Source organism: Pipistrellus kuhlii, unplaced genomic scaffold (genome assembly GCF_014108245.1).
Source record: "Pipistrellus kuhlii isolate mPipKuh1 unplaced genomic scaffold, mPipKuh1.p scaffold_m20_p_114, whole genome shotgun sequence".
In the NCBI taxonomy this organism is placed as follows: Eukaryota; Metazoa; Chordata; class Mammalia; order Chiroptera; family Vespertilionidae; genus Pipistrellus; species Pipistrellus kuhlii.
The window spans coordinates 14,188-34,810 of record NW_023425421.1 but is presented as its reverse complement, the minus strand read 5'-3'; the positions used below and the strand labels follow the sequence as shown (position 1 = coordinate 34,810).

At 66.7% G+C, this 20,623-nt stretch overlaps 1 protein-coding gene across 1 annotated transcript; it reads right to left on the bottom strand.

Moving 5' to 3' along the window:
• Nucleotides 1-817: 817 nt before the first annotated feature.
• LMTK3 (lemur tyrosine kinase 3) lies at nt 818-19,651 on the bottom strand. The gene is made up of 15 exons (XM_036432615.2): nt 19,355-19,651; nt 18,334-18,467; nt 17,940-18,090; nt 17,131-17,207; nt 16,527-16,645; nt 13,420-13,507; nt 12,937-13,085; nt 12,260-12,344; nt 12,051-12,172; nt 11,802-11,951; nt 8,458-10,796; nt 5,429-5,841; nt 4,109-4,244; nt 3,787-3,924; nt 818-979 (listed from the first exon to the last, which is right to left on the bottom strand). Exons 1-15 carry the CDS (start codon nt 19,428-19,430, stop codon nt 963-965), a joined length of 4,194 nt encoding a protein of 1,397 aa, XP_036288508.1. The 5' UTR covers nt 19,431-19,651; the 3' UTR covers nt 818-962.
• Nucleotides 19,652-20,623: the final 972 nt, after the last annotated feature.

The window sequence follows — 20,623 nt, the reverse complement described above, 5'->3', positions numbered from 1 at the left end:
TGAGACACGGGGCTGAGAGGGATGGAACCGGAGGGCGAAGTCCCCGTGGATAGATGCAGTGAGAGGAAAGCAAGAGGCGAGAATGCCAGGGAGGTCACACGCAGAAACGGGCAAACAGAGGCAGGGCCAGGCAGGGCCATTCTCAAGGAGGTGGGATGTGGCTGGTCAGTATGGGTTGCTGGCAGGTAACTCCTGGGCTCCCCTCACCCCAGGCCTGGCCCTGGGACAGCTTCTGGCCATCCCCCCGACCTTCCCTAACCCTCACCAGGGCCCCCTGGCCGCTTGGAAGCCGGGCTGCAGCTGCTCGGTGAGGCTGGCCTCGGAGCCGGGGTGCAGGGGCGCGGCGCCCTCTCGGCCTTCCTGAGCCTCGATGGTCCCTCGGGGGTCCCGTCCGTCCACGTGGGCGGTGAGGATGGGACGTCTCCCGGGTGGCACCTGCTCCCCCCGTCCTCCCCTCTTCGCCCCCCGAAACACACAGAGGCCCCGTGTTCCTCCAAAAAGTTGTTTTTGTCTTTTTTAAATAATGTGAAAATGCCACGCGAAGAAGGTGGGAACCAGAAGCCCCGCGGGGCCAGGCGGGGGCGGGGACGGGGAAACGCGAGATGGGGGTGGGGGTCCCGGCCCCCGAAGCCTGCGGCCCGTCCGGGGCGGGAGGGCCCGCTGTGCCGGGCTCCAGGCCCCAAGTCCATTCAGTTCCAAGAAGGCGGCTCTCCGGGGGGGGGGGGGGCTCCTGCCTCATTTGGCACCGAGGGGGTCTGGGGGGTCGGGGGAGCCTTCCGGGGGGCTGAGGGGCAGGGGGCCGGGGCCCCCCGTTTGGCACGCGGTGGGGGAGGGGGAGGGCCCGGCCTCAGGGGCCCCCCCAGAGGCGGCGTCTGTGGTGGTGGCAGTGGCTCCGTCGTCCACAGAGGTTTCCATCCTCAACCCCTCTTCTGGGGGCGCAGGGGGGTCGGGTCTTTGGGGGGTCAGTTCTCCACAGGGCCTGGCGACGAAGGGGGTGGGGGAGAAACAGAATTACTGGCTGAAGCCCCCACTGCGGCTCACAGGCCTCCCTGCCTGCTGGGTCCCTTCCCGTCCTCCCCGGCCCGCCCCTCGCTCACTCAGCTGCAGCCAGTCCTACCCTACGCGGCTCCCAGCCGGGTCCTGCCCCAGGGCCTTGGCACGTGCTCCCACCGCCCAGAGCCGCGAGCTCAGGCTGCTGCTGGACGCCCCTCCCCGAAGGCCTTGCTTGGCCTTTTTCAGTCAAGCAGGTGCCCGCTCGGCCCTCCGTGGCTGCTTTTCTCTGGCTCCTCGGGGATCAGCCCAGCCAGAACCCCAGAACCCCAGAGCTTCCTGTCTGCTTGCCCCTCCAGAACATAAGCTCAGGCAGGACGGGTCTGTGGTCCCTGCCACAAAGCGCCCTCCCACCCGCCTCCCCGGACCCCCCCGCTCCCAGCGGGAGGGACGTCTCCCCCATTGCGCACGCCAGAGAAACAAGGGCTTCGGGTGGAGGGCCGTGCGGAGGGCCGCTCACCGGCGCCCTCACTCCCCCCCACCGCTTCCCGGAGTGGCCTCGGTCAGGTCACCGCCCTCCCTCCCCATCCCCTGCCTCAGCTTCCCTCTCGTGAAGTGGGAGGCATGACCCTCGTGTCCTTTCCAAAGGGGTGGGGGCTCTGGGATACGGGGGATCCCTCAGCATCCAGGGAACATGTGTTGAGTGGGCAACACCACGTGAGCACAGGAATCGGAGGAGTTAGGGGGTCCTGCCTCCCCGCCAGGCTCCCCAGCTCCCCAGCCCGGAGGCAGGGCGCCAGCTGCCGCCTGAGGAAGGGACTGGGGTTTCGGACCATCTGCCCTCCCTCTGGCTCCCGGTGACAGGGAAAGTCATCACCATCGCCGGCCCGGCAGCCTGGGCCCTGACTCAACACTTGGCCGCCGTCCCCACGCCCGGGAACACCCCACCCTGTCCTCCCGGGGGCCCCAGAGGCCTCTGGGAGGAAATGGCTCTGGGGCCAGCGCTGACAATGCAGCCGAGTGAAGCCAGCCCTCCCTCCGCCCCACCCCTCTGCCCCGGACTCCGCCGTCCTGGCGTCTCCCGCCTGGACGGTGACCGGGCCTCCCTCCTTCCCAGCCTCACAGCCCCCTATGGCCCCGGGGGTCCTCCTACACCTGGCCATCCTGATCAAGGCCCTCCCAGGGGTCCCTCACACCCCAGACTCAGGCCCCACCCCTCCACCCATCCCCAAGCCCCACAGGCTCTGCCCCGCCCCCCGCTGCCTCCCCCTCCCCTCCATCTGCCCCGCTCGCTTAGTCACCCCAGACACACCGCTTCCCTTCTGCTCCTCACGCAGGCCAAGCTCTCTCCCCTCAGGCCCTCCGTGCAAGCTGCTCAGCCTGCTAGCTTGCCTTCACCTTCCTCTTCACCTAGTTAACCACCGTCAACCCCCAAATCCCCGGTTTTAGGGGCGCGTCCAGGGCTCAGTCTCTCCGGGGTGACTGTGGGTCAGCATCCAGGGGCGGGGCGGCCCTCGGCCTTGCTCAGCTGGGAAGGCCGGCGCCCCGCGGCCCACGCTCAGTCAACGTCTGCTATTTAAGCACAGGAACAGCTACCCGCTGCTCCAGGCAAGGGGTCAGCAAACTGCGGCTCGCGAGCCACGGCTTGCCTCTCTGTTGAGGAATGAGTTTGCCGAGCACTGACCTAGGCTCTCAATTCCAATCATTACAGGCTGCTGCTGTTCCCTGTGATTAAGCCCCTATCCCAGTGGTTGGCAAAATCATTCGTCCACAGAGGGGCAAACCGTGGCTCGCGAGCCGCAGTTTGCCGACCACTGCTCTAGGCTCAGGCTCCGTGCTCCGTGCACGGGGAGTAAGCCGGGCGATCCTCTCAGCAATGGAGCGTGTATCACCCCCATTCCACAGACGAGGAAACCGAGGCCCAGGAAGGGAAAGCTGCTCGCCAGGAAGTGGCAGGGCCAGCTCGTGGGCTCTGGCGCGATTTGGATGAAGCAGGAATGGAACCCACGCCGTTGTCCCTTCTACCTCCGCCGCTGGCGTCCGGGGCAGTTCTCGGTCCCGGCAGCAGGGGGCAGAAGAGAGCCTGGGTCTCACCGTCTCTCCTCCCAGTCCCGCCCTGAGACCCGGCTGTGCCCTCCTTTCTGTGAGGCCGGCCTCAGCTCTGGGACATCAGAAACTGAGGGCGCTGTGCCCCTCTTCCACGCGGAACCCCAGAAAGGGCCTCCACAAGCACCGACCAGGGCAGAGGGCCAGGGCTGGGTTCTGAACCCCGGCTCCCCACTGCCCTCGGTGCCTGGGTTTTCTCTCTCCTAAAATGGGGGTGAGACCAGAACCCACCGGGTGGGATCCCGGCGGGGATTAACGGGCTGAGGCAGGGTCTCTGCCAGCGCTTGCTGTTATCATCAGCAGCAGTGCAGCCGTGGTTGTTATTGCTGTGGGACCCCAGGCCAGGTCCTGTCTGCTCAGGCACACACCGCCCAGTGTGCCCGGGGTCCCCCTCTCCGGGTCTGGAGGGAGGGGGGCTGCGGAGCCTGGAGGTGCCAGGCAGGAGCCCCGCCCAGAGATGGGGCGAAGGTGGGAAGGACTCGGAGGAGATCCTTACAGAAGGGGAAACGGAGGCTCGGGAAGGCCCATCTAACGGACACGGCCTGGTCTGAACCGGTTGCAGGGTTTGGTGGGGTCGCAATGAGGAGCAGTGTTGCAGAGGGGAGGGAGGAGACTGAAGAGCTGGGGGGGAGGAACAAGGGGGTGCAGACGTGGGGACAAGAATGTGGGGGGGACAGAGAGGCACGTTACCTGCGGGCCTGGCGTCGGGGGCCCGCGTGGGGGGCCCCGGGGTCTCCAGCGCAGGCGAGACGGAGAAGCGGGAGAAGCACAGGGGGGGCCCTGGCGGGGGGAGGAGGGGGAAATCCTCCGCCCATTCGAAACTGCCTCCTGGAGGAAAGGGGGTGCAGGGGGACAGGCGAGGGCGGGGTCAGACTCTCAGACACGCCGGGAGCCAGTCGCCTCAGCCCCGCCCCCTTCAGAGACCACGCCCTTCCTAAGCCCACCCTCCCAGGCCACGCCCCCAGAGGCCGCGCCCTCCTTAGCCCCGCCCCTCCCAGGCCCCGCCCCTCACCAAAGCCGCTGTCGTTGCTGGGAAACCCATCTCCGGGGGTGGCGGGGTGGGGAGGCGTCGGGGGCGCTGGCGGCGTGGACGGGTCCGAGTCCCCCTCGGGGGGCCCCTGGACGCTCAGCTCGTTGGTCGGCGTCTCCTGTGAAGACAGACGAGGGGAGGCGAGAGGGGGCTCACCGTCACGTCCCACCACCGAGCCCCAACAAGCAGCAAGCCCCGCCAACGGCTGCACCCCCTCCTCTCTCTAATCTGCCTTCGAAGCCCCAGGACAGCCTTCACCGCACCCCCTCCCGAGGCCGGTCCCCCGACGGCGGGGCCCCGCCCACACACTCAGACAGCCCGCCGCCGCCGCCTCCCCGGGGCCCCGGAACCAATACTGTCTCCGTACACCCCGTCTCCGTTCACCTGCCTACCTCTGAGATCTCGACCGCGAAGTCCACATTCGGGCCCCAGGACTGCCTGTGGCTATGGTCCTCCAAACCCCACCCTATCTAGCGCACCTCCTGACCCACAGGGGCCCCTGGGCCCCGCCCCCCGAAGGGGCCCGCCCCAGCCCTCCAAGCCCTTCAGGCCCAGCCACAGCTCAGGCCCCGGGGCTCTCCGCTCAGGACCTCAGCCCGGCGCCTAGGGCCCAGTCCACAAGCACCACCACGCCCTCCCTGTGTCTACAGCACTACCCGCCTCTAGGGACACAGCCCTCCCCCACTTCCCTAGGCTCCGCCCAGCTCATTAGCTCAGCCCTGAACCCACTCTTTTCCATCTGAACCCTACAAGCCGCATCCCTTAAGTCCTACCCGCAGCCTCCCCAGGACTCGCCCCTAGCGGGTAAGATCCATCCGGAGCCAGCCTCTTCTTAGGCCCTACGCCTGGGCTGGTGTGTAAACCCCGCCCCAAACGCACTAGGCTCCGCCCCCACACCCCAGGCCCCTGCACCCTTCTCAACATTTTCTCCCTTGTCTCTCTCCAGGCTCCGCCTTGACTACCAGATACAGACATGCCACTCCAAATTCACCCTTTTGCAAAGCAAAGCTATTGTGCAAAAGGGTGGATTTGTAGTGGGAAACCTGTGTCCTTTCCAGAAACGCCCCCTCTCTCCAGGACCCGCCCACGCCCCGGGCCCCGCCCACCCCTGGCCCCGCCCCACGATCAGGCTCCGCCTTCGCTCTCAACGCTTCATCTCATCCTCCAATCTCGCCCCAATCCCCTGCCAGGCAGTCCCCAGGCCCCGCCCCTGTCCTGCAGGCCCCGCCCCCGGCATCTGTGCACAGGCTCCCCCGCCCGCAGGCCCCGCCCCCGCCCCGGGGCCCCGCCCCGGCCGCGCACCTGGTCGAAGAGGTAGACCGTCACGTCCCCGTGGAAGGAGACCATCTTGCGCTTCCTCTCCAGCTCGCTGTCCTCGGACTCGTCGGCCCCGCGCGGCGACTTGAGCAGCCCCCGCAACGGGCGGGCCGCGTCCCCGTCGGAGTTGCTCACCACGACCGGCACCGGGGCTGCCCGGGACCTCCCGGGGCCCCGCGGCCCCGCCGCCACGCCCGCCGCCTCGTCCTCCTCCTCCTCCTCCTCCTCGTCCTCGTCCTCCCCGTCCTCCTCCGCCGGCCCCGGCGACCCCGCCCCGCCGGCCTCCCCGCCAGCCGCCCCGCCGTCCGCGGCCTCCCACGGGGCCCGCCGCGGGCCCGGGCCCGGGAACGGCGTAAGCGTGAGCGGCGGCAGCGCCAGCGAGAGCCGGGAGAGCTTGGCTGCGAGAGGAGAGACGGGGAGGCCCTCAGACTGGGGACCCGAACACGCCTCCCGCCCGGCTGGGTGACCTCAGGCCCTCTCAGACCTCAGCCTGGGCCTCAGCGTCCCTCCTGGTGAACCCAAGGGCTGCACTGGGGTCTCCCTCCACCCCTGACCCCAGTGCCAGCTTTTCCCCACCCACCAGGCCCTGCCCACCTCCCCAAGCCCGTCCCCACCTCCTTCCGGCTTGACTGCCAGCCAGCCAGACCACCTCCCTCTCCCTCCCGCCTCTGAGCCTTTGTATGGGCTGCTCCTTTTTTTTTTTTTTTTTTTTTTTTTTTTTTTTTTTTTAACTCAAGTCCTGGTCATCCTCCAGCTGTACGGGGCGTCCAGAGCCTCAGAGCCCCTCCAGGCGGTCCTCAGGCCAGACCACCAGCTCTGCACCCCACAGCACCAAGCACCCCTCCTTCCGGGAAGATCACCTCACTGTACTAACTACACTTCAAAAGCAGGCGATGCGATCAGCGTTTGCCTTTCCGCAGAGCAGGCCGAGTCCGGCTCGTTCTGGCTGCCTCCCCCAGCCCCAAGCACACAGACGTGCTCAGCCAGGATTTGAGGGATGGATGGACAAATGAGTCCCCGCGAGGTGAGGTTGACCAAGGCACTGTCCTGCTCTCGCCCTCCATCTCCAGGCAAAACTGGAGGGAGTGTCGAACCCTCGCTAGGCCCTTTCCCTGCCCAGATCTCCTCCTGCGGGGGGAGGGAAGGGCTCCAGGTGCCGAGAAGGAAACCTGCTCTCGAATCCCAGCCTGCCCCCTCGCTGTGTGCCCCCGGGCAGGCAGATCCACCTCTCTGAGCCGCGGTTTCCCGCCTGGGAAATGCCAGGGGCTGCTCATTCGTTAGTTCACACATGAACAGTGTGTCAGGCCCTGTGGGGGGCGATGGTGGGGAGTCAAGGAAGATTGGGGGAGGGGGGCAGAAAGAAGGTGGCTGTGGACCAGGTCGCTCTCCTCCCTCATTCGCTCTCCTCCAGCGTCTCTGGCCTTTTCCTATTCGTCCCTGATCTTGCCAACTCAGGGCCCATCTCAGTGCCCTACGCCTGAGGCCTCCCTGACTCGTTTTCTTCATGTCTGCTCAAAAGTCACCCCCCTATGGAGGCTTTCCCTGACCACCCATCTCAGTGTGATAGGACGGGGGTTGGAGGGGGGGGGTGCTGTCTAGAGAGAACTATGGGTACCCAGAGGAAGGACAGGGTAACAGCCTTCAGAAACCAGGAAGTCTTCCCAGGGCAAGGGAAATTTGAATGGGGCCTTGACGGATGAGTAGGAGTTCACTGGTTTTTTGGTTTTTTGTTTGTTTGTTTTTTAAAAAGACAACAGGCTATTTCTAGCCTTTTCTTACCCAGAAACATCAACCTTCAATCCCCTCCCCCCCCAACCTCCATCTCAGAGGCATCTTGGCTGCTCATCTCCTGCCATGTTCGTGCTGCCTGGGTCTTTTGCCCACAGCAGCCTCTAGGACAGTGGTTCCCTGACTTCCTGGAGACTAGCCACCTCCCCATTTCTCCCACCTCTGGGCACAGGCTGTGCCTTCTGCCTGGACTTCCTTTTTTTTTCTTTTCTAACTCAATTGATCTCTATTCTTTGTTTATCTTCTCCTCACTCGTCCCCTCGGTGACAGAACACTCCCTGTGCTCCTTTCCAAGCTCCATTTCCAGAAAAAAAGGCATTTCTACAGCTTCCAGGTCACCGATGCCCTGGAGGCAGGGCCGGGCCTGAGACCCCCTGCGGCCAGGCGGAGGGCAGCTGAGGGCCTGGCCGCCCGAGAGATGCCTCAGCTCCTTGCCAGGCGGACAGCAGAGACCACCTGCGGGCAGCCCAGCCCTCGGATAAGCTTCCTTTGAACTGATTTCAACCTTTGAAACGCCAAGAGCTCTGGTTTAAGAGGGGAAAGCAGCTAATTTGGCAGCCCCCCCGGTGGGCATTGCTGAACGAAGCGAAATGTCTGTCCTTCCTCTCAAACCCCTCTCTGCCCCCCCCACCTCTCCCCTCTGACCCCATTCAGTCCTCAATCCTGGCTGCCCGCCCCCACCCCCAGCATCTGAATCTGAGCCCACTACCACATGTGTCAAACACAAGGCCCGCGGGCCAAATCCGTCCCGCCAGGCCTTGCAATGTGGCCCGCACCGCGCTGTCATCACTGCACTCCGCTGCGTTTCCATCACAATGACAGTTTATGACTGTTCAGTAAACCATTCGGCCCGCGATTTAGGCTGGATTTTAGATTTTGGCCCCTTCTCTGATTGAGTTTGACACCCCTACGACTAGTCTGTGAATCGCAGTCATAAAAGCACGTGCTTAAGGGTGTCAGGCACCGAAATTCTTAACTCGTACCACAACCCTAGTAGGTAGGTGCCGTCCTGCCACCCGTTTTTTGGCAGACGGGGAAACTGAGGCACAGAGAGGGAAAGTCCCTTGCCCGAGGTCACAGAGCTCGGGCCCTGAGCCCAGGTGGTCCAGCTCGTGTCTGTCTGCACTCATCACCACCGGCCGGGCCTGTCTGTACCCGGAGCCTCTGACCCGGCTGTGCTACCCCGGGCCCCCACCCCGCCCCCGTGCCCCTAGCAGCCTCCTCACCTTTGATCTGCTCGCTGTTCCCCTGAGGGGGTCCCAAGTCCAAGAACAGCCGCGGCATCTCGGGGCCCTTCCTCTCGGGCTTGGGGGGGTCCCCGTCTGCGCTGGGTGCCAGGTCTCCTCCGGGCCGGCTGCCGGGCGCCCCGGCCTCGCCCTCGGGGGCCGCCTCCGGCCTGGCCTTCGGGGGCGCGGGCTCCGGCCTCCTCGCCGGGGCCTCCCTCGGGGGCGGCGGCGGCCTCGAGCTGCCGGCCCGCCCTGCCTTTGCGTCCGCGCCGCTTCCGAGGCCTCCGCCGGGGCCCGTCCCCGTGCCCGCTGGGGCTCGGGCCCCACTCCCGAGGTCCGGCCTCCCAGCCCCGGGGGCTCTCGGCGCCCCCCCAGTCTCGGGGGCTCTCCTCGTGGTCCCCGGCTCCGCCGCCGCGCTCCTGGGGGCCGGGCCGGGCGGGGGGGCTCTCTCCGGCTCCTTCTCCCAGGGCCCCGGGGCTCTCCGAGGCCCAGTCTCCGGCGGCCTCTCGGGGTCCCTGGGGGGTCTCGGGCCCCCATTCTCTGACACCGTCTCCTCCGTCTTTGGGGGCGTCGGCCCCCCATTCACCAGCGCTGTCTCTCCTCTCTCCGGGGACCTCGGCTCCCCATTCTCCAGCGCCGTCTCCGCCGCCCTCCTTGGGGGCGTCAGCTCCCCATTCTCCAGCGCCGTCTCCTCGCTCCCCGGGAGCTCCGGGCCCCCGTTCTCGGCCACCTTCTCCCGGGTGCCGGGGGGCGTCTGCGCCCCGTTCTCCAGCACTGTCGCCCCGCTCACGGGCAGGCTCGGGTCCGCGCTGCTGGGGCCCCGGGCTGTCTCCGGGCTCCCGGGGCCTCTGCCCGCTCTCCGGGGCCCCAGGAGGTTCCGCGTCACGTTCTCCCGCAGCGACATCAGCAGCTGCTCGGTGCTCACTTGGACTACGAAGGCCGGCTTCTCCCGGGCCCCCGGCGGCGGGAGGGGACCCGGGTCTGGGGGCGGCCGGGGCGCTCCCGGGTCGGGGGGCTCGGGGGGAGCCCGCGGCCGAGGGACCCCTTCCTCCTCGGCCGCCCCCCCACCGGGGAAGGCTCCCTCGGGGGAAAAAGGGGTCTCGGTCTCGTAGCCGCTGTCGCCCGGCTTGGGGCCCGGGGACGACAGGCCTGAGCCGGGGCTGGCCACGGCCGAAGGGGGGTCTGGGGACGCGGCGGGGTCCGCGGGGGCCCGGGGAGGCGGCGGCGGGGGGGGGGGAGCGGGGGGCGGCCCCCGCCCGGGGTACTGGGGCGCCGCGGCCCCCATGAGGGGGTCCAGGAACTCGGGGGGGGCCGAGGAGGGGGGGGCCAGCGGCAGGTCGGCCAGGGAGCCCCGCTCGGCCCTCAGGGACGAGTCGTCCTCCGGGGGGTGGGGACAGCCCAGCGCGGGGTGGCCCCCCCAGCCGGCCACCGCCTCGCCGCGCTCCAGCGGCAGGCAGGAGCAGGCGCCCTCCCGGCTGCACAGCGGGCAGGGCAGCTGGCTGCGGCGGCCCGGGCCCCCCAGGCTGCTGCTGTCCTCCCCCGGGGAGCTGCCCTCCTCCTCCTCCTCCTCCTCCTCTTCCTCCTCCTCGGCCCACGCGGCCCCCCGCTCCCCCAGCACCTCGGCAGGGTCCCCCGCCAGGGTCTCCCCCGCGCCCCGGCCCTCGGGGTCCCAGCCGCTCAGGAGGAAGCCCCCGGCCGCGGCCTGGGCCGGGAAGGGCCGGGGCGCCGGGAAGAGGGGGGAGGCCCAGGTCTCGGACACCAGCTGGGGCACCTCGGAGGGCGGCTGGGGGGCCGGGGCGGCCGGCGCGCCCGCGTCCAGGGGGTCCCAGTCGCTGGGGAAGAGGGGCTCGGGCGGGGAGCCGTGCTCCTCCAGGCGGATGTAGTACTCGCTGCCCACGGAGGGGCTGCGGGCGCTGATGACGGGCAGCACGCTGGGCGTGGACAGCGCCTCGTAGAAGGGGTTGGCGGGGGCGGCGCGGGGCGCGGGGGGCGCGGAGGCGGGCTGCCAGGCCGCGCCGCCCCGGCCGGCGCCGCGCCGCGCCTTCTCCCACAGGCACTCCAGGTTGAGGCCGCGGCTGCTCTCCGTGACGGTCAGCACGTCGTCGGGGTCGGCGCCCGGGAAGCCGTCCAGCAGCGGGAACGGCGAGGACAGGGTGCCCGGGCGGGGCGCGCTGTGGGTGGCGGGCCAGGGCCAGGGGAACGGGCCGTCCCGGGGCGGGGGCGGGGGCGGCGGGGGCCGCGGGGGCCGCTCGGACAGCAGGTAGGTGAGCTGCAGCTGCAGGTCCGAGGCCGAGGGGCGCTGGGCGGGCGGCCGCCAGCAGGACTGCAGGATGTCGTACCTGCGGGAGAGAGGGGCCGCGTGGGCAGAGCCGGGGGGGGGGGGCACCACGAGGGCAGACACCCAGGGGAGGGGGCCAGACACCCAGGAGGAGACAGACAGACACCCAGGGGGAGACAGACAGACACCCAGTGGGGGAGACAGACAGACACCAGGGGGGGAGGGAGAGACAGACACCGGGGGGGGGGGGGGGGGGGGGGGGAGACAGACAGACACCCAGGGGGAGACAGACAGACACCAGGGGGGGAGGGAGAGACAGACAGACACCCAGGGGGAGAGACATTCAGACACCAGAGGGGAGACAGACAGACACCCAGGAGGACAGAGACAGACACCCAGGGGGAGACAGACAGACACCCAGGGGGAGAGACAGACAGACACCAGGGGGAGAGGGAGAGACAGACAGACACCCGGGGGGAGAGACAGACAGACACCCAGGGGGAGACAGACAGACACCCAGTGGGGGAGACAGACAGACACCAGGGGGGAGGGAGAGACAGACACCCGGGGGGGGAGAGACAGACAGCCACCCAGGGGGAGAGACATTCAGACACCAGAGGGGAGACAGACAGACACCCAGGAGGACAGAGACAGACACCCAGGGGGAGACAGACAGACACCCAGGAGGACAGAGACAGACAGACACCCAGGGGAGACAGACACCCATGGGGAGACAGACAGACACCCAGGGGGAGTGACAGACAGATACCCGGGGGGAGAGACAGACAGACACCCAGGGGGACAGAGACAGACAGACACCCAGGGGGGAGAGACAGACACCAGAGCGGAGAGGACAGGGCCCAGAGGAAGGGGACAGGGAGGCCCTGTGAGGACACCAGGGTGTCTGGCTGTGGGCTCGGTGCTCAGAGAGCCAGCAGCCGGGCCTCTGAGGGGCGGGGAGCCGGGGCTCAGACCCCAGCGCGGGCTCCCGCTCCGGAGCGGGTGCTGCAGGGGTGAGGCTGTGGGTGGTGTGTGTGGGGGGCCGGGGCCAGGGGGCGGGCCTCACCAGTAGTCCCCGTAGGGCAGCTTGAGCCGGGGCCGGGCCAGCTTGACGTGCTGCTGGCGGACCACGAAGGCCAGGACCTCCTCGTCGGACAGGTGGCGGTAGGGCTGCGCCCCAAACTCAAACAGCTCCCACAGCGTCACCCCCAGGGACCTGCGGGTGGAGGGCAGCGGAGTCAGAGCCGCGCCCTGGCCGGCCGGGGCCTGCCCCGGGCCTCGGTTTCCCCCCGGGCGCCGGGGCCGGCAGACCCACCAGATGTTGCTCTCGCGGCTCTGGTCCACCACCATGAAGGAGCCGTGCAGCTCGCCCAGCAGCTCGGGCGCCGCCCAGCGCAGCGGGATCCACAGGCGCTCGGGGGTCAGGTAGTAGTCCTCCTGGGGCCGGCGGGGCAGGGGCAGGTCAGGCGGGCCGGGCCCCCCCGCCCCCTGGCCCTCGGCCCCCCACGGAGACAGGCAGCCCACCTTGTAGTTGCTGTGGGCCAGCCCGTAGTCGCCGATGCGCACGGTGAGGTCAGAGGTCAGCAGGCAGTTGCGCAGGGCCAGGTCGCTGGGGGCCCGAGGGAGGGGAGGAGGCGGGTGAGGAAGGGGCAGCTGGGCAGCTTACCCCCAGCCCAGATCCCCCCGGACTCCGCCCCTCCCTCTCCCCCCAAACACCCCACCCCGCCTCCAGCCCTGATTCCTCCTGGGCCCCAAGCCCCTCCATCTCCTCTGGACTCCGCCCTCTCCTGGCCCCGCCCCTCCATCTCCTCTGGACCCCTCCCCTCTCCAGGCCCCGCCCCTCCTATGACCCCTCCCCTATCCTGGCCCCGCCCCTCCATCTCCTCTGGACTCCGCCCACTCCTGGCCCCGCCCCTCCATCTCCTCTGGACCCCTCCCCTCTCCTGGCCCCGCCCCTCCATCTCCTCTGGACCCCTCCCCTCTCCAGGCCCCGCCCCTCCTATGACCCCTCCCCTATCCTGGCCCCGCCCCTCCATCTCCTCTGGACTCCGCCCACTCCTGGCCCCGCCCAATCCCAGGCCCCGCCCCTCCTGTGACCCAGCTCCCCTCTTAACTCCTCCCTCTCCTCTCCCGTCCCCTCCCCTCCCGTGGCCTCCCCCGTCCCCTAAGGAGACCCCCTTGCTCCCTGGGCCCCGGGGCACCTGTGCACGTAGTTGTGGGAGTGCAGGTGCGCCAGCCCCCGCGCGATCTCCAGGCCCATCCGCTGCAGCGTCCGCAGGTCGCGCGGGGGCAGCTCCGGGGACACGCCCTCGGGGGGCCGCTGGGCGCGGAGGTAGCGCTTCAGGTCCCCCTGGGAGGAAGGGCGGGGAGGCTCAGCACCCCCCACCACCACCACCACCACCACCAGCACCAGCACCAGCAGCCACACATCCAGCTGATCCCGGCGGCGGCGGGACGCCCGCAATCAGTGGGCAGCCCCCCAGCGGCGGGGGGTGGGGGGAGATAACAAACTGAACGCCTCATTGCGGGCTGGGCACCGCCTGCGGGCGGGGGCCCTCCTGATAGGGCTGGTCACACAGTGTCGCGGTGATGGTGACGATGTTAAAGCCCAGTCCTGGGACCCTAGGCGCCCCCAGCCCCCTCCGCCTCCCCTCCAGCTCCCCCGCCCCCCTGCAGAGCCTCACCAGCTGACAGAACTCCATGATCAGCAGGAAAGGCAGGGTCTCCACGCAGACGCCCAGGCACTGCAGGACGTTGGGGTGCTGCAGGCTTCTGGGGGGATAGGGGGGGGGGGGCTGGGTCAGGAAGCAGCCCTTCCCTTGGGCCCAGCCCCAGCCCCAGCCCAGTCCAGCCCAGCCCAGCCCCCCCAGCAGAACCAAACTGTTGCTTCAGCCTTTTCCAGCTCAGTTTCCTCACCTCAGGTCTCCCCGTCCCCCCTGGCCCCCCCCCAACACAGACACCCTCCCCATTCCCTGTCAGGACCACCCACTGTCCCCCGGTTCCTGGGCCAGACCCCCAATGTCTCCTGCTCCCACCTTCCTCCTCACCCCGGCCTCCTGCCCCCGATGCGTCTCCATCCCCGGCTCCAGCCTCCTCCTCACACGAGGCCTCTCCTCACTCCGTGCTCAGCACCCCACCTGAAGGCCCTCCGTCCCGCCTTCCCCAGCGCCCCCCTCGCCCGGGCTCCTGTTCACACACACAGGGGCCTGCTCAGGCTCCGGCCTTTGTACGGACGGCCCCACGCCCTCCCTCTCGGAGTCCTCCTCCTCCCGCCCGCAGGCCTCGGCTGCAGCCCCATTTGCCCACGACACGGCCCTGACCCCCAACACTGGGGGTGCCCCTCTTTTCTCTCGGCAGCCAGTCCCACGGAGACAGAGGGTTTGGGGTATTTGTCCAGAACAGAAGGTCAGTGTTCCGTAAGAATGTGTGGGTGAGGGGTTTACCCCGGAGCCCAGAGCTGGTGCCAGGGGGGTGCTCGATGAGCTGTTTTCCCTCTGGTGCCCGGTGGGAGGCAGGGACCCAGGGCCCAGCGCCCGGCCAGCCACGGCCGGTGTTCCAGCCTGCTCTGCTCGGGACAATAGCCCTCCCGTTCCTGCTTCCACCGCGGCCCAGTACGTGCTGGGCTTGATGGAGCCCTAACTGGTTTGGCTCAGTGGATAGAGCATCGGCCTTCGGACTGAGGGGTCCCGGGTTTGATTCCAGCCAGGGCATGTACTTGGGTGTGGGCACATCCCTGGTGGGAGGCAGCTGATCAATGTTTCTAACTCTCTATCCCTCTCTCTTCCTCCCTGTAAAAAAAAATCAATAAAAAATATTTTTAAAAAAGCGGCCGAGCACCCGTGCTGGCGATGGGCTGGCAGATGTGGAAGGAAGCTGGGCTCACGGCACACTGACTGATCGGAGCCCAGGCCGGCTGCTCCCGCTAGCAGATCCTCCTGACACCCCTATGGGGCAGGACGCTGTTCCCCATGTGGCGCAGAGGAAATGGAGGCTCAGAGAGGCAAAGCGACTGGCCCAGGGCCACACAGCGGGGAGCGGTGGCCGCTGGGATTGGACCTCAGGTCTGGCTCGCTCGGTCTCCCGAGGGCCCAGGCACTTGTGCTCGGGGGACAATAGGACCCCCAGCCGCCGGTTCCAGCAGATCGTTCTGTGAGAGTGAAAACACCCAGGATCCAGGCTGTCTCCAGGGCAGCCATGGCCTTTTGTGGCCGCTGGGCATGAGAAGGTTTAACTTGATCTGGTTGGACGTAAATGAGAATCGCCCTGTGTGGCCAGCGGTGGCCAGCAGACACCGGCAAATAAACCGGTGAAAACTGACAAACTGGCCGAAACCGGTTTGGCTCAGTGAATAGAGAATCAGCCTGCAGACTGAAAGGTCCCGGGTTCGATTCCGGTCAAGGGCATGTACCTTGGTTGCGGGCACATCCCCAGTGGGAGGCGTGCAGGAGGCAGCTCATCGATATTTCTCTCTCATCGATGTTTCTGACTCTCTGTCCCTCTCCCTTCCTCTCTGTAAAAAAATCAATAAAATATATTAAAAAAAAAAAAAAAAGAAAATTGACAAACTGGATATATGTTATGAAGAAAACATGTGAGCTGATGTGTGGGGGGTCCCAGGGCTTGCCTCGTGTGTGTGTGTGTGTGTGTGTGTGTGTGTGTGTGTACACGTGTGCACACAGGCCTCTCTGAGCTGGAACCCAGGAGGGCGGAGTCCGAGCTGGGGGTGTCAGGAGTGATATCCCAGCGGGAACAGCGAAGGCGAGCCAGGGTCCGAGGCAGGAACAGGCGGCAGGTGGGAGGGTCGGGGAGGAGGGTGGCTGGGGCTAGGGGGCCCGTGGCTGTGCAGAGGAGTGGGACTGGGTCCTGTGGGCAATAGGGAGCCACGAGGGTTTTAGAGCAAGGGAGCGACTCATCCAACGTCCGGGTCTTTTGAGGTACACCCCACGTTTGAACTGTCTCTATACATGGCCCTTCCACAACACGGAACGCCTTACGGCACAAGGCACTTCCCGGCGAGCGTTTATCCAGAAGCCCTCAGCGTGGCGGGGAGACCAGCAGGGAGGGGACGCGGTCCTGCCTTCTCGGGCCTCCTCGTCCGTGGGGGCGGGGGTAGGGGACGGAGCCGCTCAGAGGCCACTTCGGATGCTGCTCCGGGCGCTGGGCTGTGACCCTGATTCAACGCTTCCTCCCCCACAAGTGGGGGCCTGAGGTGTGCCCAGTGCTCCCTCCGGGGTAACCTCACCCCCCTGCCCCTGCCCTGCCCTCTACATGAGGACCCTCAGGCTTCCTGGACTCACTTCGCAGATGAAGATACTGAGGTTCAGAGTGGAGAGAGCAGCCTCCAGCTCTGCTTCTGGGCCCTCCCTTTGCCCCCTGCACTCTGCCTCTCTCACCCCTGGCTCTGTCCCGGGAGAGAACCCTCGGCTCTGCCGAAACCGGTGTGGCTCAGCGGAGAGAGCGCTGGTCTGCGGACTGAAAGGTCCCAGGTTCGATTCCGGTCAAGGGCATGTACCTTGGTTGCGGGCACATCCTCAGTAGGGGGCGTGCAAGAGGCAGCTAATCGATGCTTCTCTCTCATCGATGTTTCTAACTCTCTATCCCTCTCTCTTCCTCTCTGTAATGAATCAATAAAATATATTTAAAGAAAAAAAAAAGAACCCTCGGCTCAGAGGGGGGAACTCTCTCTTAATTGCTTAGCACACAGATCCAGGACTCGAACCCCGGTTGGACCCCACACTCTACCCCTCCCACTTCCAAAGGTTGCCTCCAGGAGGCGCCCGCGCTGGCGTACCTGTAGGGCTGAGCCTCCGAGATGAACTTGCGCTGCTCCAGCGGCCCCGCGCTGGCCCGCAGCTCCTTCACCACCACCTGGGCTGGGGTGTAGTCTGAGAAAATCTCCCCCAGGATCACCTGGTCCGTGGGGTCCGGGGGAGGGGGTCAGAGTGTGTGGTTTCCCCCGCCACCCCCTCCCCTGGAGTCCCCTGCACCCACCACAGGCTCCCAACGCCCCCTCTTCCCAGGCCCTCCCCTCCTATACCGTCCCCCCCCCCCATGTCCCCCACCAGGGTGAGAGACTCACAGGCCCCGAGTCCGATGGGTGCAGGGACGGACGGATGGGAGGATGGACAGACGGACGCGTGGACAGCCAGGTGGCGAGGCGGAGTGATCAATGGAGTGAGGAGGGAGGCGCTGACGGACAGATGTGAGGGGGTGGGGGTGGGGTGGGAGCGGGTGAGAGGTGGACAGAGGTGAGGGGGATGGGTGGGCGATGGAGGGGGCAGGGGGAGGAGGCGGGGAGCAGATGAGACGTGGTAGGAGCAGGGGGGATGGACACAACACAGGAGTGCGACCCTGGACGGTGTGGACCGCCTGCCTCCCACCTCCAGCCCACTCACCTTCCCGAACCAGCCGCTCCCAATCTCTTGCAGGTAGCTGAGGTGCTGGCGGCTAAGGCCTATGGGGGTGGTCATGTCTAGGGGGGCAGAAGGGAGGGAGGCCCCTGAGACTCTCCCCCCTCCCAAGTGCCCATGACACCTCCCAACTCCCTGGAGGCTGGGGGTCAGAGCAGGCACCAATCCCTCTCCTCATTGGCTGCCCCCAACATTCCAATGAGGGGACCTCAGCCCTGGCTGTGTGGCTCAGTGGATAGAGCATCCGCCTGCAGACTGAAGGGTCCGGAGGTCGGTTCTGGCCAAGGGCACAGGCCTGGGCTGCAGGCCCGATCCCCAGTAGGGGGCGTGCAGGAAGCAGCCGATCCATGATTCTCTCTCATCGTTGATGTTTCTCTCTCTCTCTCCCTCTCCCTCCCTCTCTGAAATCAATAAAAATAGATATATATTTTTAAACAAACAAAGATGGGACCTCAGCCTCGTCACTGGCTGCCCACAGGTTCCAGCATCCAACCCGTCCATCCCTCTGGCATCCCAGGAGCCCCTGCCGTGCCTTCGGCCTGCCATTGGCGGCCTCCGAGATTGGGATCTGGGCCGCCCTCGCCGTGGATTGCCCCACCATCGGTTGCTTAATCCAAAACCCAAATCTGGTTTTGCCAAGTCTGGTTTTGGATTAAGCAATTGCTTGCACCCGGATGATCTCTGACCGCATCCAGGGTCAGGATCCCGCACCCCCCCAACCCCCAACACCTTTCCCCCTAGGCCGCCTGGCAGATTCTCAGGACCATGGGATCCTGACGGGGCAGGGGCAGTACCTGAATGTGAAGGCTGCGGCGCAGGCATGGGCAGGGAGACCTCGGCCAGCGGGAGAATGTAGACATCAGGCAGCGACTGGGAGGAGGAGGTCTCCTCTGCTGGGGGAGTGTACTCCCCGGAGCAATCCTCCCCTTCGGGGTTCTCAAACTCCTGGAGCCGGGAGGGGCGAGGAGGGGAGGATACAGCGCTGAGAGAGGCCTGTCTCCCCATCTTTCTCATCACTGTCCCCAGTCCCAGTCCAATTTCCATCCCAAGCCTCAGGATCTGGCCATAACGTCAGGGCCAAAGGTGCTGCCGGGCCAACTGCTACTCTCCCGCACCCACCCCCTGGGTTCGGGGGAAAGGCCCTGCTGGCGTCTCCCTCCCCGCCTGGAACCCTCTCGTGCACCTCACCTTAAAGCCCACATCGCCCCGTTTGCAGCACAGACAGGTGAGGAGGAGGAAGATGAAGGCCAGCAGACCGGAGCAGGAAATGAGGACCACGGCGTAGGGAGGAGCCAGAGGGGCCCGGCCCAGGGCGAATCCATCTGTGGGCACAAGGGATGGGCTGCTGGGCTGGCGTCCCCACTTCAAGCCTCTGGTTCCCCCCGACTCCGTGCCCCTCCCATCCGGGCCGGCTTGACTACAACTCCCATGACGCACTGCAACCAGCGGCCTCTTGGCAAAGGAGCCGGATGGTGCAGAGCATTGTGGGAATGGTAGTTTGGAGCCCTTCTCAGGTGATTGGGGGTGGGGTCCCCCCCTCTCTCTCCAAGCTGGGACACCACCACCACCCCCACCACCCCCCATCACATCACCCCAGACTTGGAAGAATTCCAGTGAGGACTGAGGCAAGGAGAAGGAATTTTGGAGCCTGGAGCTCCCAGAATTTACAATCTGCTCAGGAGCCCCTGTTTGGGGGTGGGATGAGCCCCCAGCTGCAGCCTGGGAGAAGATGCTTGCCCCATGCTGGTCCCCCTAGTTAGCAGGGGTGAGGCATGTCTCCTTTAGGGGCACCTGGAGCGCACCCATGTCCTCTGTCCCCAGCCCCGGCCAGCCCTGGGTCTCCCCAAGGCTGGAGACAGCCTCCCGTGCTGGCTCTGCCTTAGACACAGCCTTCCTCCCCGCGGCCCCGGCTCTCCCGGAGGCCCTGGCTCCGTGGGCTCCCCGCACACACCTGCACGCACACATGCGTGTGCAAACACATGTTGCCCAAGCGGACCCCCTCCCCACCCAGCCCCGGCCTTCCTCCCACAGGCCCCGCGGACAGGCTCCGTCTGCGCTGCCCCCGGGCCCGGCGCGGCGGCCGGCAGACATGCACACAGGTGATGGGGTGACGGGGCCGGAGCCCCGCACAGACCCCCGTGGGCGGCCGGGGTGGGGGCGGGGGCCGCCGGATGGGCCGCCGGATGGATGGCCCGACAGACAGACTCACCGGGGTGGGCCGGGGACGCCAGGCAGCCGGAGGCGGAGACGGCCGCGAGGAAGAGGAAGGCTCCAGGGGCAGGCATCTTGTCGGTGGTGATGGGAGGGAAGTGGAGGTGGAGGTGGCGGCGGCGGCTGGGGAGGAGGGGGGGCGGGCCCTCAGCCCCCAGCCATGGGGACCCGCGCGACCCTGGCCTCCCCCCGCCCAGGAGAGGGGCGAGAGACGCAGGACAGGGGGAGGGAGGGGCTGCTGTCTGGCTCGGGTACCCCCCTCCCCCTCTCTGAAGGGACAGACAGATGAAGGGATGGAGAGGAGGACAGAGGAGAGGAGCTGGGGAGCCGGGGTTGCTGGGGTGGGGGGGAGAGGGTAGGATGGGAGGGGGGAGCACGAGGGCCCCGCCCCCAAGGCCGGCCAGGATTGGGGGAGCGGAGAGCCTGTCAGAGGAAGGGTGGGAGGAGGGAGGATGGAGGGAGGATGGAGCGTCGTCATGGCAACTGGCTCCCCAGTAGCATTGGCTGCGGGGAGGGAGGAGAGGGAGAGGGACGGACAGGGACCAGCAGACCCTTGGGGTGGGGGGCGCGGGGCCCGCTGTGCCCGTCCGGGGACAGCTCCGTGGCATGTCACCAGCACGAACACGTGTGCTCCACGCCGAGACGCAGATGTCAGGCAGGCATACGCAGCCCACACATGGCTGACACACGTTGCAGAGACCCTCACAGACAAGCGCATCACATACAAAGGTGGACAGCCATCGGCAGACTGACGGGGACACGGACACGTCACACACAAAGGCGCAGGGATGAGGGGCTGCGCTGGGGACACGGCGGGCTGGCTCTCCGCACAGACGCACCCGGCCACGCAGGAACGGCCACGCACCACAAAGACCCACGCCACGCGTGCCACAGACGCAGCCGCGCTCGGAACACACGGATGCGTGTGCCACAGACAAAGATCCACGCGGACACCACGGTGACATGCACACGTTCACAGACACGCACATCCCACAGACAAACAGGCAACAAAGAACACCCACAGGCACAGCATCACACACACAGACACACACAAGCACCACTCTCAGAGACACGTCAACACATGACATGCACCAACACAGACAAGCATCCCATGCCCACATATACACGGATACACAGCAGATACATGGAGAGATAAGCAAATCACACTCACAAATACACACACAACACATAGACACAAGTACATAAAAGATACACATCTCTCACATAGACCTACATTTCACTCACCCGAATACACACAGACAAACAA